Raw genomic sequence first — 15,506 nt, forward strand, 5'->3', positions numbered from 1 at the left:
AGGAGGAAGAACAATAGGGATTAGCATGAAACTGGATACCAGATGATGAGATTACTTTAATCAGTGATAACTTGATGGAAGTAAAACACCTCATGAGGTAGCAAAGCTGAAAATATGTGACTCTAAGTAGGCAGATTCATGTGCTGTGATGGATCAACAAAAAATTTGAGTACAATGATTTAAGAGGAATAAGGGCATGATGGGTTGAAATAAAAAAGATGAGAAGTCACTCATTGTAGGGACTGAGGGAGGAACATAGTCAAGGTCTGTTGGTGTGCAAATTGGAATGGATGTTAAAGAAAGAATTTAGATCCTGACATAGTTGTCATGTTTTGTCATGAGTCTCTCTTGTTGTTGATTCCCCAAAAGATGTATTGTGCTCCTATTCACCCAGAATTCTCCTTTATCCCTTTCCACACTATCAGTCCACCACAGTCCAATTGAGTTACTAATTCCAGTGACTGACAAAAATTGCTTTTGCTAACGGTAAACTTTGTAGCTGAGAAGTTTTACCTTTATGACAAAACTTCACTGTCATGAACAATAGAAATTGCAGCAGTCTCTTTTCCCTTACATTAAGTTTGACACTCCCCTTCCGTTCCTCTCCTATCCTGAGTGAGCAGGTCCTTGGCTTCCCTCCCTTTCATGTCAGGTATTTGTATTAGTTGATTCAATGTTTAACATAGCAAAGTCATAATTTTGAATTATTTTCCAAGTGATTAAAGATAATTATATAAATGTTACTCCCAAGCAATTTCAGGTGTGAAAGTTAGTTCAATGAGGAAAGTAAAAACCATAAAAAAAGTTCCCAGCATCAGTTCTCTGTTTTTGAGCCAAGCTAACTTGATGTCAACTGTAAACAGGTAACTTTAAGTCATTTTACTTAAAAATACTTGGAGTAGATTCAAGACATGAATAATTCATTTTATAGCAATATTATAAATATTATAGCTCTGTGGATAATCAAAGACTGTTAGAGATTAGGCTTGTGTTTCCCCTTCTCTCTTACTGTTACTGTCCTCATAGTTTGAAATACAACAAAGCATAAGTTCTCTTGGGTTGTGATTGGATGCTGAAACTCCAGTCAGTTTCTGGAATGGTGGCACACTAATTTGCTTTGTTATGATCCCAGCCCCCTCCTTTGTGAGAATCGCAAGAGCCCTAGTGAAGGGGGGGTCAATGACCCAAGAGAAGAGAGAGATATGTGCGATGTCCCTCGTTTCACAGCAAGGCAAAAGCTGGCGACTGTGGTCATTGTCTCGTGGAGATACCTTTGTGAATTGGGAACTGTACTACGTGTATACCCTCGGGGCAACGGGGGTGGAGAGATGGAGAGAGATTGCATCATCCCAACCTGATTGACATCTGAGATTGTGAGCTCAGATAAAAGAGGGGTTGTAAAGACGGCCCCCCAGACGCACCAGGAGACACGCTAGAAATCCTGTGACAGCGTTTAATAGCAACAGCCGGTGAGGAGGTTCGTGTGCGTCTTTTCCTTGCCTGGGATTGGCGACCTCACCACGAAATAACGGCTTTAGCTACAGGAGAGGCCACGAGTGAACGGCCACCCCCCAACGAGACTCCAACGGATCGAACTCCTAAAGGTTGAAAAAAACCCGCCGGGTAACTGTTTCATTCAATCTCTATCTCTCTCTCTCTAACAAAAGTGCACTACCGCGACCCCCCCAAAAGACGGCAGCTGATGGAACTGCAGTGAACGCAAGAGACTTTTAGATATACAGCGGACAATATATATATTACCCCTAGACAATGATAGAGCTTATTTCTTATTGATTATTACTATACCTGCGCTTTAGATTGAGTATTGACGACGTATGTTATCTGAATGTTTGTATTAACCTTACTTTTGTGCCCCTTTATAAATAAAAACATTTAAAAATGGTACCATCAGACTTCAGCGGGCCTCTCTATCTTTGCTGGTAAGTGATCCAGTTACGGGATACGTAACAGCTTATTGTACAGCTGCTCGCTGTAAGGTACAGTTAGCTAACTTTCATTACCTGAGTCTTTCTGGTCATACCATTGTGCCTTTAGTCCAATGGCACTTGTAATTCTTCATCAGCTGCATTGTCAGTTTCTGTAAGATTTAGGTTAGTTGCCTTGGTCTTCCTTCAAGACTTTTGGGCACTACAGCTCATATTGTGACTCTGCGTAGCCAAACTGCAAGCTTTTACTTCAACATTTCAGCATTTAGCCTCCCATTTCCCAACGCTTTGATTTATTCTCTTCATGTTCCCCTCATTCCTTACTCTGAGAATTTTTCACCGGTTCCTCCTTTCATCTTATTCGTATGTTTTTCCCTGTGATCCATGTTTTTGCGTACTGCAATATATAAAATTATGAAGCTCTTGGAAAGGTCAAATAGGAAGAATCTACTCTTCTAAGTTGAGAGAAGACAAAATCACTCACAGATTGATGGCAGATTGGACTTCTTGCTTGCGAGTGTAACTTAGGCAGAAACATTTGCCATAGTTTTAAAGTTCAAGAATGAGCATCTGATGACCTTCAAGTCTGCTACTGGTAATAATGCCAATAACTCTTTTTTTGATTGATATGAACATGAAATACCTCTTTTAGTACCGGAAATTTCTTTCATTTCCTATTGAGGCTATGAGTACAAGAGGTTGGTTCAAGTACACACCCAGCTGATTCACAATATGCTAATGCAATGCCTGCCAAGTATATTTCAATGTGTACTTCTACCGCATAACAATGGCTGTAAGTTGATATTATCAATAAAAAGTCTCAACTTTTTAGGTATGGGGGAAAAACAATGTTAAGTTTCAATTAGGTTCTAATCTTTATTTCATGCTAACTTTGTACCGCGCATCATAATGACAGTTGTATTCAGTGTTTAGATTCCGAGTACCTGGAGGGAGGGAGAGCAGCCAGATGTCTTGCTACATATTGGTACCAATGACAAAAGCAAAGTGGTCCTGAAGAGAGTATTCAGAGAGCTAGACAGAAAGCTGAGAAAAAGGACTTCCAGGGTAGTAATTTCTGAATTGCTACCCGTACTTGCGCTACTGAAGGTAGAAGCAGGATGATTTGGCAGATAAATGCGTGGCTGCAAAACTGGTGCTGGGGGCAGAGCTTCAGGTTCTTGGATCATTTCTGGATCTCTTCTGGATGAGAGAGCTGTACAAAAGGGATGGGTTGTACCTGAACTCAAGGGGGGACCAATATTCTCGCAGGCAGGTTTTTTTTAAAGAGTGTTGGGGATGATTTAAACTAATTTGGCAAGGAGATGGGAACCAGAATGAATGGATTCAGGATAGGACGGATGTTAAAAAAGCAAAGATAGTGTGTAGTCAGACTGTCAGGTAGGGCAGGCTTATGATAGGACAAAATTGTGGCCAGCAGCATGAGGATCAGAGTAATCGGGATGAAAAGTCAAAAAGGGTAGCAAATTCAGTACTCTTAAGTGTTATATCTCAATGCACAGGGTATAAGAAATAAGGTGGATGATCTTGTTACATTTTTATAGATTGTCAGGTATGACATTGTGGCCATCACTGAATCTTGGCTGAAGAATGGTTGTCATTGGGAATGGAAAGTCCAAGATGATATGTTGTATCTGAGGGATAGGAAGGTAGGCAGGAGGGGTGGCATGGCATCAAATCATTTGAAAGATGTAACATAGGATCGGAAGATATGGAATCCTTGTGGGTTGAGTTAAGAAACAACAAGGGTAAAAGGACCCTGGTGGCAGTTATATACAGGCCTCAAAATAGTAGCTGGGATGTGGAATACAGATAACAATGGGAAATAGAAAAGGCGTGACAAAAGGGCAATGTTATGATGGTCATGGGAGATTTTAACATTTTCAGGTAGATTGGGAAAATCAAGTTGGTAATGGATCTCAAGCGAGAATGAATTTGTTGAATGCCTATGAGATGGTTTTTTAAAGCAGCTTGTCATTGAGCCTATGAGGGGATCAGTTAAACTAGATTGAGTGCTATGTAATGAACCAGAGGTGATTAGGAAGGTTAAGGTAAAGGAACACTTAGGAGGCAGTGATCACAAAATAATTGAGTTCAACTTGAAATTTGATAGGGAGAAAGTAACAGTATTTCAGTGGAGAAAAGGAAATTACAGTGGTATGATTGAGAAGTTGGCCAAAGTAAATTGGAAGGAGATTCAGGCAGGGATGTCAGCAGAGCAGCAATGGTGTGAGTTTCTGGGGAAAATGAGGAAGCTGCAGATAAGATCTATTCCAAAAACAAAGAAATACTCAAAAGGCAAAATAGCACAACCGTGACTGACAAGGGAAGTCAAAGCCATTGTAAAAGCAAAAGAGAGGGCATACAACACAGCAAAAATTAGCAGGAAGACAGAGAATTATGAAGCTTTTAAAAACCTACAGAAAGCAACTAAAAGAATCATTAGGAGGGAAAGGCTAAAATATGGAAGCAAGCTAGCAAGCAATATCACGGTGGATAGAAAAAGTTTTTTCAAGTCTATAAAAAGTAAAAGAGAGAAGAGCATGGATATAAGATCCCTAGAAAATGAGGCAGAGAAACAATAGCAGGGGACAGGGAAATCCAAGGTGAATTAAATGAGTGCTTTGTATCAGTCCTCTCTGTGAAAAACACTAGCAGTGTGCCAGATGTTGAAGGGTGTGAGGGAAGAGAAGTGAGTGCAGTTACTATTACAAGGGAGAAGATGCTCAACAAGCTAAAATACCTAAAGGTACATATGTCACCCAGACCAGATGAACTGCACTCTAGGGTTCAGAAAGAGGTAGCAGTAGAGATTGTGAAGGCATTAGTAATGATGTTTCAGAAACCCTTGGACTCTGCAGGTTCTGGAGGACTGGATAATTGCAAATGCCACTCCACTCTTTAAGAAAGGAGAGGGGCATCAGAAAGGAAGCTATAGACCAGTTAGCCTGATCTCAGTAGTTGGGAAGATGTTGAAGTCAATTGTTAAGGATGAGGTTATGGAGTACTTGGTGACACAACACAAGATAGGACAATATCAACATGGTTTCCTTAAAGGAAAATCTTGCCTGATGAGCCTGTTGGAATTCTTTGAGATTACAAGTAGGATAGATAAAAGGGATGCTGTGGATGTTGTATATTTGGATTTTCAGAAGACCTTTGACAAGGTCCACACATGAGCTGCTTATCAAGTTATTACAGGAAAGTTACTAGCATGGTTAGAGTATTGACTGATTGGTAGGAGGCAGCAAGTGGGAATAAAAGGATTCTTTTCTGGTGGGCTGCCAGTGACTAGTGGTGTGCCACAGGGGTCAGTGTTGGGACCACTTCTTTTTATACTGTATATCAATGATTTAGATGATGGAATAGATGGCTTTGTTGATAGTTTTGCAGATAATGCGAAGATTGATGGAGGTGCAGGTAGAGTTGAGGAAACTGGTAGGCTGCAGAAGGACTTAGACAGATTAGGAGAATGGGCAAGAAAGTGGCAAATGAAATACAATGTTGGAAAATGCATGGTCATGTACTTTGGTGGAAGAAATAAATGTGAAGACTATTTTCTAAATGTGGAGAAAATCCAAAAATATGAGATGCAAAGGGACTTGGAAGAGCTTGTGCAGAACACCCTAATGGTTAACTTGCAGATTGAGTCAGTGGTGAGGAAGACAAATGCAATGTTGGTATTCATATCAAAAGGTTTAGAATACAAGAGCAGGGATATGATGCTGAGGCTTTATAAGGCGATGGTGAGGCTTCACCTTGAGTATTGTGAACAGTTTTAGGCTCCTTATTTAAGAAAAGCTGTGCTGGCAATGTAGAGGGTTCAGAGGATGATTCTGAGAATGAAAGGGTTATCATATGAGTAACATCTGATACCCCTAGGCCTATACTCACTGGAATTTAGAAGTATGAGGGGTGATCTCATTGAAACATTTTTAATGTTAAAAAGCCTAGACAGAGTAGATTTGGAAGGATGTTTCCCATGGTGAGGGAGTCTAGGACAAGCGGGCACAGCCTTAGGATAGAGGGGTGTCTAATTAAAACAGAGATGTGGAGATTTCTTTAGCCAGTGGGTGGTGAATTTGTGACATTTGTTACCACAGGCAACCATGGAGGCCAGGTTGTTGGCTGTAGTCAAAGAAGAGCTTGATAGCTTCTTGATTGGACTTGGCACCAAAGGTTACAGGGAGAAAGCCTGCGAGTGGCACTGAGGAGGGGAAAAAGGGATCGGCCATGATTGAAGAGTGGAGCAGACTCAATGGCTAAATGGCCGATTTCAGCTCTTATGTCTTATGGTCTATTTAGATACTCTTGCTACTCTTGGGTCTTCTAATCAATATTGCCTTGTCAATGTATGAATTATTATACAATACTTTGATGCTGAAGCAGCTATATTGACTGACATGAAAAACATTGAGTTAAGCAAGAACGGTGTTCAAGGAAGTTGTTCAAAATTGTAACAGTGTACATAACAAAGGGGAGTCTGTTTTGTTTTATTCATTTTCTGGATCTGGACTTCACTGGCATGGTCAGGAATTATTGCCCTTCCCGAACTGCCTTGTGAAGGTGATGGTTGTGGTGATAATACATGTAATGATGTGTAAGAACGTGATTGGAAAGAGTTCTGAGCATGTGCAGAAATGATAGAATGACCTGGAACAAGGCTCGGTAAAGCATGGTTTGGTTTTGTTGCTGTAAATTAAAGTTCTAATTCTTTCAGAATATATTTCTTTATTGTTAACCCACGGTACGTATAAATATAAAGAACACAACAATGGTGAGCTATCTTCATGAGCTGCTCCAGTTCTTTTATGAAGGTACTTGCACAGTGCTATTGGGGAGGGAGTTCCAGGATTTAAATCCAGCAACAATAAAGTACGGGCAATGTAGTTCCAAGTTAGTGTTTTTGTACACTTTGAACAGGAAACTGCAGATGATAGTTTTACCATGTACCTGCTGACTTGGACCTTCTTGATGATGGAGATTATAGTTTTGTGAGCTCCATAGCTTGAAAGAATAACTTAAGAACATTTTGTAGATGATAGATGCTGCAATCATTGTGGACCCATGTTTGATGGAACCAACAGGAGAGTATTTGATGGATTCCAATAAAGCAGATAGCTCTGTCCTGAATGCTATCAAGCTTCATGAGTACTGTTGGCATTGTATTCATCCATGGAAGTATACACTGCACTTTGGACTTGTGCCTTGTAAATTGTAGAAAGGTCTTGGGATGTTAGACTACATGTCATCCAATGCAAGACATCCTGCTTCTGATATCCTCCTGTAGCCATGATATTTGTGTGAAAGGTCCAATTGAATTTCTTGACAATATTGACCTATGGGTTATTGATGGTGAGAAATATCATTAGAAATGCTATTGCATGTGAATCATAGGTTGTAAGATTTTATTTTATTGGAGATCTTACTTGCTAATTATCAGTCCATGCTTGAACATTATTTACAGCTTGGTACAGATAAGCTAGAATGGATTCATTTACTTAAGTGTTTAGAACAGAATCGGATAATGTACAAATCATCACAAGCATCACCACTTTCAATTTAATGAAGGAATGAAAATTTATTGGTGAAGTAATTGAAGTTGGTTGACCCAAAAATACTGCCCTGAAAACCTCCTGTAGTGTTGGCCTTGATCTAGAATAATTGATTTCTGACACACAGAGCCATCTTCCTATGTGTGATATATGATGCGTGATATGTGATGTGCAATATATGAATCCAGTCACTGGAGTGATTTTGTCTTCATGTCCACCAACTTCCACTTTAACAATAGGACTTGTTACACATGTTGCCTTGACTCAAGGGCAGTCTTTCTCACCTCACCTGTGGGGTTCAGTTTTATTGTTCGATGTAAGCACCAAGTTTGTCATGAGATGAGAGCTGATTGGTCATGGCAAAATCCAAACTGGGCATTGATAGTAGACTACTGCTGAGTGAGTGTCATTTCAGAGTATTGTTGACATGCACTTTTATCATCTTGCTGATGATGGAGAGTGGACAGATTGGCAGTAATTAGCCAGATTGATTTCTCCTGCTTTTTGTGAGCAGGTATACTGAGCAATTTATCAAATAATTAGCTGGATGCCAATTGTAACTGTGTTGGAACCACTTGATTAAAGATGCAGCTGGAGCTTAGGTCTTCAATACAGCAGCTGGAATGTTGGCTGGTTCCATGATGATTGTACATCCAGTAATCTCAGCCAATTCTTTATATCATGATGAGTTGGCGGAAATGAATTGGCAAAAGATAGCTTCCGTAATGGTCATCTCAAGAGGAAGCAGAAATGGATTATCTATTCAGTATGTCTGGCTGAACAAGGTTGCAAATGTTTCATCCGTTTGTCAGTGGTCAAATACTGGGAGCGAGCATTGATAAGGATGGAAATGGGAATGGGAATACTCTTCAAGACTGTTTAATTGTCCATCCATACATAATTAGCTCTGTTAAGACCTAGGTAGGCCTGATGCCTTAGCTGAATTGTCTGCCAGTACTTCTCATTGAGACAAGGTTAATCACAACAGAGCCATGTCAGGGTTACAGAATATGGTAGTTGTCTTTCTGCTGTTGACCCACAGCACCTCAAAAATCCCAATTTTAAGCTGCCAGGTCTGTATCTAACCCGTTCAGTGCAATTTTAATTCCTGTCTTTGAAGGTGAGCATTTCCACAGCATGAGGATAGCACTTTGCTTCCACAAAGATTGTGTGGTGGTGAATTCTAAAAGAGTTAAAGTGGATGGATGCTTCTGCCACAATTAGGTTAAGATTGGTGAGATTAATTTAGTTTACTCCTTGCATTGCAGGCTCAGACTGACAGTTTGTCCTGCAGCAGTTAGTCAGTTTAGTCTGTACTGGTTTAGGGAAGGGAGGAATGGGGCTAGGGGCTATAAGAAAGGAAGGAAGGAGGATGAGAGAAGTGAAACTATTAATGAAGGCAGTCAGTGTCCACAGGAAGAATTGCTTTATAACATTCGTCAAGAATAACTTGTCTATGACTTGAGCATCCTTGACACCACTACATACCTCATCTTCACTCTGAAAATTGCAAACTCATCTCCTATGAATGAAAGATGAGAGACTCCTAAGGTGCTCAGGGAATGACGTAATTCATCACTGACCATCTTCAACAAAGGAGACATGTCGAATAGTGCTAACTTCAAAAGAGTTTCACAGTAGTTTGCCATAGAGAAAGCCAATGCGAGCATCAACCTCAACCATCTCTTTCTGGTGGCTAAAGAACTACCTTCTGAATTATAAGAACATAAGAAATAGGAGCAGGAGTAGGCCATCCGGCCCATCGAACCTGCCCCACCATTCAATAAGATCATGGCTGATCTGTCTGTAAACTCAGCTCCATCTACTTTTCCCCATAACCCTTAATTCCCTTTCTATGTAAAAACCTATCTAACTGTTTCTTAAATATATTTAGTGAGGAAGCCTCAACTGCTTCCCTGGGCAGCGGATTCCACAGATTATTGTGTGGGATTCTGCCCACCAAAAGACATAATAGACATAAACTCCAAGCGCAGGGAGTAGCACTAATCATTATACATGGCCCTTTATTTTACCTCATTTAGTCTTTCATTCTGTCAACGCAGATGCAGAGAGATATATATGGCTTAAGTGAGTGATCAAAGATCTGGACAGTGGAGTCATAGAGCACCATATAACAGAAACAGGCCCTTCAGCCTATCTAATCCATGCCAAACCATTGATCTGCCTAGACCCATCAACCTGACCCAGACTATAGCTGTCCATAGCCCTCCCATTAATGTATCTGTCTAAATTTCCCTTAAGTGTTGAAATCAGCCCCACATCCACCACTTGTGCTGGGAGCTCATTCCACAAACTTACAAACCTCTCTGTGAAGAATCATCCCCTCATATTCATTTCAAACATCTCACATTTCACCCTTAACCTATGACCTCTAGTTGTAGTCCCAGTCAGAGCCTTTCTTAAACAACGGAACGATATTAGCTATCCTCCAATCCTCCACCCCCTCACCTATGCCTAAGGATGTTTTAAGTATTTCTGCTGGAGCCCCTGCATTTTCTGCACTAACCTCCCTGAGTGTCTGATGGAACACGTTATCAGCCCCTGTGTATTTATCCACCCTAATTTGCCTCAAAATAGCAAGCACCTCCTCCTCTGAAATCTGTATAGGGCCCATGACCTCACTGCTGCATTGCAGCGAGATCATAGACCCTATATGGAGTACATCACATCGAATGTAGTATAATTTTTTTTATTTTATTTAGAGATACAGTATAGTAACAGGTCCTTTCTGCCCTATGAGCCTGCACAGCACAATCCCACCCAATCCCTGACAAATTAACATACTAACGTGTACATCTTTGCAATGTGAAAGGAAACTGGAGTACCTGGAGGAGTCCCTCATGGTCACATGGAGAAGATCCAAATTCCATACAGGCAATGGCAGAAACTGAACCCAGGTCAAGGATGGGTTTGATATTTAACAACTAACCGCTATGCCTCTGCGCAATATGGAAGGAAAAATAGAAGATCAGATTTTTATTTAAATAGTGAAAAATAGCAGCCTGCTATTGTGCAGGGGGACTTGGGAGTGCTTGTGCATGAATCACAAAAGGTTGATTTGCAGGTGCAACAGGTCATCAAGATGATAAATAGAAATTTAGCCTTCACTGCTAGGGAGTGGGAATTTGAGAGACAGGAGGATATGTAGTGATTGTTCAGGATACTGGAGAGGATGTATCTGGAATACTGCATGCAGTTCTGGTCTCCTTACTTGAGGAAATATATACTGGCTTTGGAGGGGATACAGGGGTTGAACACGAGAGGAGGGGATTATCTGATGAGGAAAGAATGAGTCGCCTGCAACTGTGCTGCAATGGAGAGGAAGGCTTTACAATCAGCAGTCAAAACTGCGCAACGGGTCACCGACACCAGCCTACCCGCCATCAAGAACATAGATACAGAAAGGTGCCGGAAAAAGGCCAGCAACATCACGATAGATCTCATGCCATCTTTGTTCCACTCCCATCAGGGCAGAGGCTATACAGTATCCATGCCAGGATCACCAGACTCAAAAACAGTTACTTTTCTCAAGCAATAAAGCTGATCAACACCTCCACCCACTAACCCACCACCACTACTTTATCATTTCCTGTCAGAGTCACCTTATGTACAGGTACTCCTGTACCTAGCATCACTTCATAGACATACAATCAATGTATTATAAACTATTCTATGTATTTAACTGTATTGTGTTTTGTTATTATTGCGTTGTTTATCATAGTGTGTTTCTATTTTGTGCTGCATCAGATCTAGAGTAATAGCTATTTTGTTCTCTTTTACACTTGTGTACTGGAAATTACATTAAACATTGTTGAATCCTGGATTTTGAGCCTTCAAGAAGCTTCACAAAGATGTTGAGCTAGCTGGTTTGCAGCCAAATTGGAAACTGTATAATGCATGTCTCCACTACTCCAAAACAAAAGTCTCCCCAACATTAGTCTTTGAGCTGCAGCACTCAACCTTATATTTTGCTTTTTAATTGCCAAAGCACCATTATAGACAGGTGCTTTTTGATTAAGATTAGTTTTTCAATGATCTGTGCCTGACATATTCAGTCAATGATTGTACACTTACACTAGTCAAATAAAGAGAAGCCTTCTTGATTACAGATGATGACAAAAACTTTGTAATTTTGATTGCAGCAGGAACTAAGGAAAGAGAAAATGCAAAAGCACCAGCATTAGAGCTAAAATTCTAAATAAAACATACATAAGGAGGAAATATACAAATTCGGTCAAATGTATAGTTGGGGAAATTAGTTTCTAAAACATTAGAAAGGGCTCTAAGATTCCTCTCACTCACTGATTGCATTGACTTGTGTTTTCTGCTCTTACCCACTCTTTAAATTCCTTGAGTTAAAAGTTTTTCAATCAAACTCGACACTGTGCTCTCTGCAATTGATAATCCAAGTTATCTCCAAGCCCCAGGTCCTCATGTGTCAAGCAAACTTCAGTTCCATTCCTTTAGAAAACCCATGACCATTCTGGAGGAATTAATCACAGCATGGATTATCTGCTAGGATGGAGCTATTTTAGGAGTGGAAGGTTGGGCTGTATGCTCCCCAGCAAAGGAGAATAAGACCATTCATTTAGTTAGCAGCTGTCCACAAGTGTCTCACAAAATCTTCATTACAGGATATTTAAGCAGTGGAATTTTAAATGGTTAATCATGTGTTTAAATTGTTTAACATGTTAATTTATGCACTATTTTTGGATATAGGTCTTTCTGAATTGTTTGATTAGTTGCGATTTCAATATTATTCTTTCCAGAGGTTATTCAGCTGATTCTTCCAGAAGATAAGAAGGTCAGTATAACCACAGTAACTGTTGGACTGAGCGCCGTCTTGTCATGTGCTGTACAGGGCACCCTGAGACCACCAATCATCTGGAAGCACAATGGAATCACATTAAATTTCTTGGATCTAGAAGATATCAATGTAAGTTTATATAACAACATATAGTAACATTTGCCAAGAGCTTAGTGTTCGACATGTTATGCCACCTTCCCAAGAATAATTTCCCATAAAGTCAATGAAAATAAAAATAGGGTGACATTCAGCCAAATCAAATCCATTGCAATATGTATTTCACCATATCAGGTGGAGTATATTACAAATGGTTGAATTGTGGCTGCCTGCTTTATGCTTAAAACAATGTGGAAACCCTGCCTAAGATTCCATTCTCTAATGGTTTCATTCTTCACATTAATTAGCACGTTTTTGTCTTCAATGCACTTTCTTCAGTTACATTGTATCAAAGCAACCAATTATTTTAAAATAACTGCAACACTTTCAGGAATATTAATCTATTTGGCCTGTAGCTATACAAGGGTTTTAGGACCAGATCTCATTTATTTCTTTCTGTTTCTACATTGATATATCAAGATCCAATAATGGGATCACAGACTTGTAATTAAGTCCCAGTTGTTCTTCTCTTGTTTCGCTTAAGCAGGGATTATGAAGCAGTACCGGAATGCTATTTTTGCTTCAGTATAGACTTGTAAGTTATTATTAATATAAACTTATTCTTTCAAAAACTACCTGAGAAAATCAAAATATCAAATGGGTCTGACACCACGTTTATTATTATCTGAACTCAAAATCCACGAAATAAAAGAGTGATGCGATGAATATCAAGGCAGGTATTTGTCAGATGTGAGTGTCTGAAAAAAATTGCATTCAGTATTATTATTATTAAGGCATAAAATGTGAAAGTCATGGCCAATACCCAAGTGCATCTCAACCCACCCACTCCAGAATATCCAGCAAGAAATGAAGGTTGCCCAGTGGGCTGTCACATGGACTTTTGGAACAACTCAATTTTATCATTAAGTATCAGTTTTCCTCAACCTTTGTAGTCCCTACTCTTTATGCCTTCTACTCTATGTGTTTTCTTGCTTTTACTCTTTACAAAATCTTTCCAGTTAAGGACTATCAATCGTTTAATTGTTGACTTCAACTATGATTAATTAATGCTGATAATTGCAACACTTAAAGGAATTTAGTATATTACTGAGAAGCCAGTGTTGTTTTTGTACTTATTTTATATTTGCAATGCCATTTCTTTACTGCAAGGCGAAGTGTCTCCATTTCTTTTTGCAGGATTTTGGTGATGATGGCTCCCTTTATATTACAAAGGTTACAACGATCCACATGGGGAATTACACCTGCCATGCTTTTGGCTATGATGACCTCTACCAGACCCACATCCTGCAGGTGAATGGTTAGTAAATTATCATACCTGACAGTCACAGATAGTCTCCAAGTGCTATAAAACATATAATCTTACTTCCATACTTAGACTATTGTCTCTGTGGATTTGTAATTTGATGTTTCTGGTGTTTAAGATCATTACATCACCCACATCAAACATTGGAAAGAACAAAAAAAATGATGAAAATGGGCCAGATTTTGCTAGTGGAATAATGACGTGTTAACCGCACCGTGCCGTTGCCAAAATAGAAATCAGATAAATGACAAGTTACAAATGTCAGCAAATTGCTGGTCAGCATATAAACTGGCAGCAGGATTAGTCAATCTGTATCTCCAGGTCTGCACTTCCATTTACGTATTAAGATCATAGTGGATCTGATAGTATCTATTATCTTAATAGATGGGAAAGCAGACCTGAAGGACCACACTTCAATTCCAGATCCTTTTAATCTCTTGCTTCTCAAGAATCCATAACCTTTTGCTTTTAAAATATTCGAATTATCTGCTTCCGCTGCCTTTTCCAGAAGTGTATTCAAAGACAAAACAGAAGTATAACATTTTCATTAGATCATTGCCTTCAATTGGCAACCTGTTATCTTTAGACTGTAATGCTGAGTTCTAGTTCCTTTCACAAAGAAACATACCATGTAAAAACTCCCTCAGGATCTTGCACGCATCAGTCAAATTACTTCTCACTCTTCTAAATTTCAACAAATAAACAATTAGCCTGCCCAACATTCCCTCATAAGACAATCTGCCATCCCAGGTATGAGTCAAATACATTTTGTCTGACCTGCTCCTGATACTTACACATCCTTCTTTAAGTAAAGAGAATAACATCTTGCACACGAGATTCTGCAGATGCTGGAAATCCAGAGCAACACACAAAATGCAGGAGGGACTCAGCAGCCAGTATCAACAGACCAGTCACTCTGTTCTCGTTAATGCTCTAGATAACTAAAACGTGACATCTCTAATTTTGTAGGAACTCTATGCAGGCACAAAGATTGTTGGTGTTTTAATTTGAGCCCTGCATTAGTACTTGGAGTAGAGAGGAGAGGTATAAAGAGGGGTGACATAGGTGACTGAAGCAGTGTGAGCAGACCTCATGCTGAGAAAGTGGCAGGACTGCACACGAGCTGATGTTTGACCCCATTTTGCTGACTATAGCTTTTGTTGTTCACCAGTTGAAGTGACAAGGACAATTGAAACTTCAAGGCAATCACAGAAGTTTGGAGACCATTTGGGTGTTCCAGCACTCTACAGTCTCCAAGAGGATTTTAGGAGGTAGAGGCAGCGTGACCGAACCTCATAGCGGGCAGGCTGCAGGAAAGACCGCAAGCCGATGTTTGGCTCTATTTTGTTGAATATAGCTTCCATTGTTCATACTTAGGAGGGTGACTGAAGCAAGTGCAGGAGGAAAGCGCCAGCTGCTTGCCTTTTGATCAGTTGCTCTATATCAGAGAGGGAAGAGCCTGCCACTGCACCCAAAGAGTGTTGCCAGGTTTTTTCTGTGTTTTGGATGTGGACTTTAACTACAGACTCTTTTTTTCAGTCTTACAGTTTTTTTTATTCTGTATTTCCTTGCCTGGTCTTCTCGTTTGTCTTGTGCAGAGAGGGGGATTTGGAGATCAATGTGCCTGATCCATTTTGTTCATTTTTGTTTTGGGCAGACGGAGGGATTTGGGAGGTCAATGTGCCTCATCCGCTTTGATCATTTTTGTTCTGTGTGAGAGGCGGGATTTGGGAGGGTCG

The 15,506-nt window shown here is 40.0% G+C and overlaps 1 protein-coding gene across 5 annotated transcripts in view; it reads left to right on the plus strand.

Annotated features, from left to right (window-relative positions):
- The window catches only part of LOC140739159 (follistatin-related protein 5-like), a 672,573-nt gene that overhangs the window by 592,464 nt on the left and 64,603 nt on the right, over nt 1–15,506 (plus strand). For all 5 annotated transcript variants that reach the window (XM_073067157.1, XM_073067160.1, XM_073067156.1 and 2 more), the window contains exons 7-8: nt 12,310–12,476; nt 13,641–13,761. In XM_073067157.1, the coding sequence (XP_072923258.1) occupies nt 12,310–12,476; nt 13,641–13,761 (288 nt within the window). The remainder of the gene's footprint in view (nt 1–12,309; nt 12,477–13,640; nt 13,762–15,506) is intronic.

Source organism: Hemitrygon akajei, chromosome 15 (genome assembly GCF_048418815.1).
Source record: "Hemitrygon akajei chromosome 15, sHemAka1.3, whole genome shotgun sequence".
NCBI classification, from domain to species: domain Eukaryota; kingdom Metazoa; phylum Chordata; class Chondrichthyes; order Myliobatiformes; family Dasyatidae; genus Hemitrygon; species Hemitrygon akajei.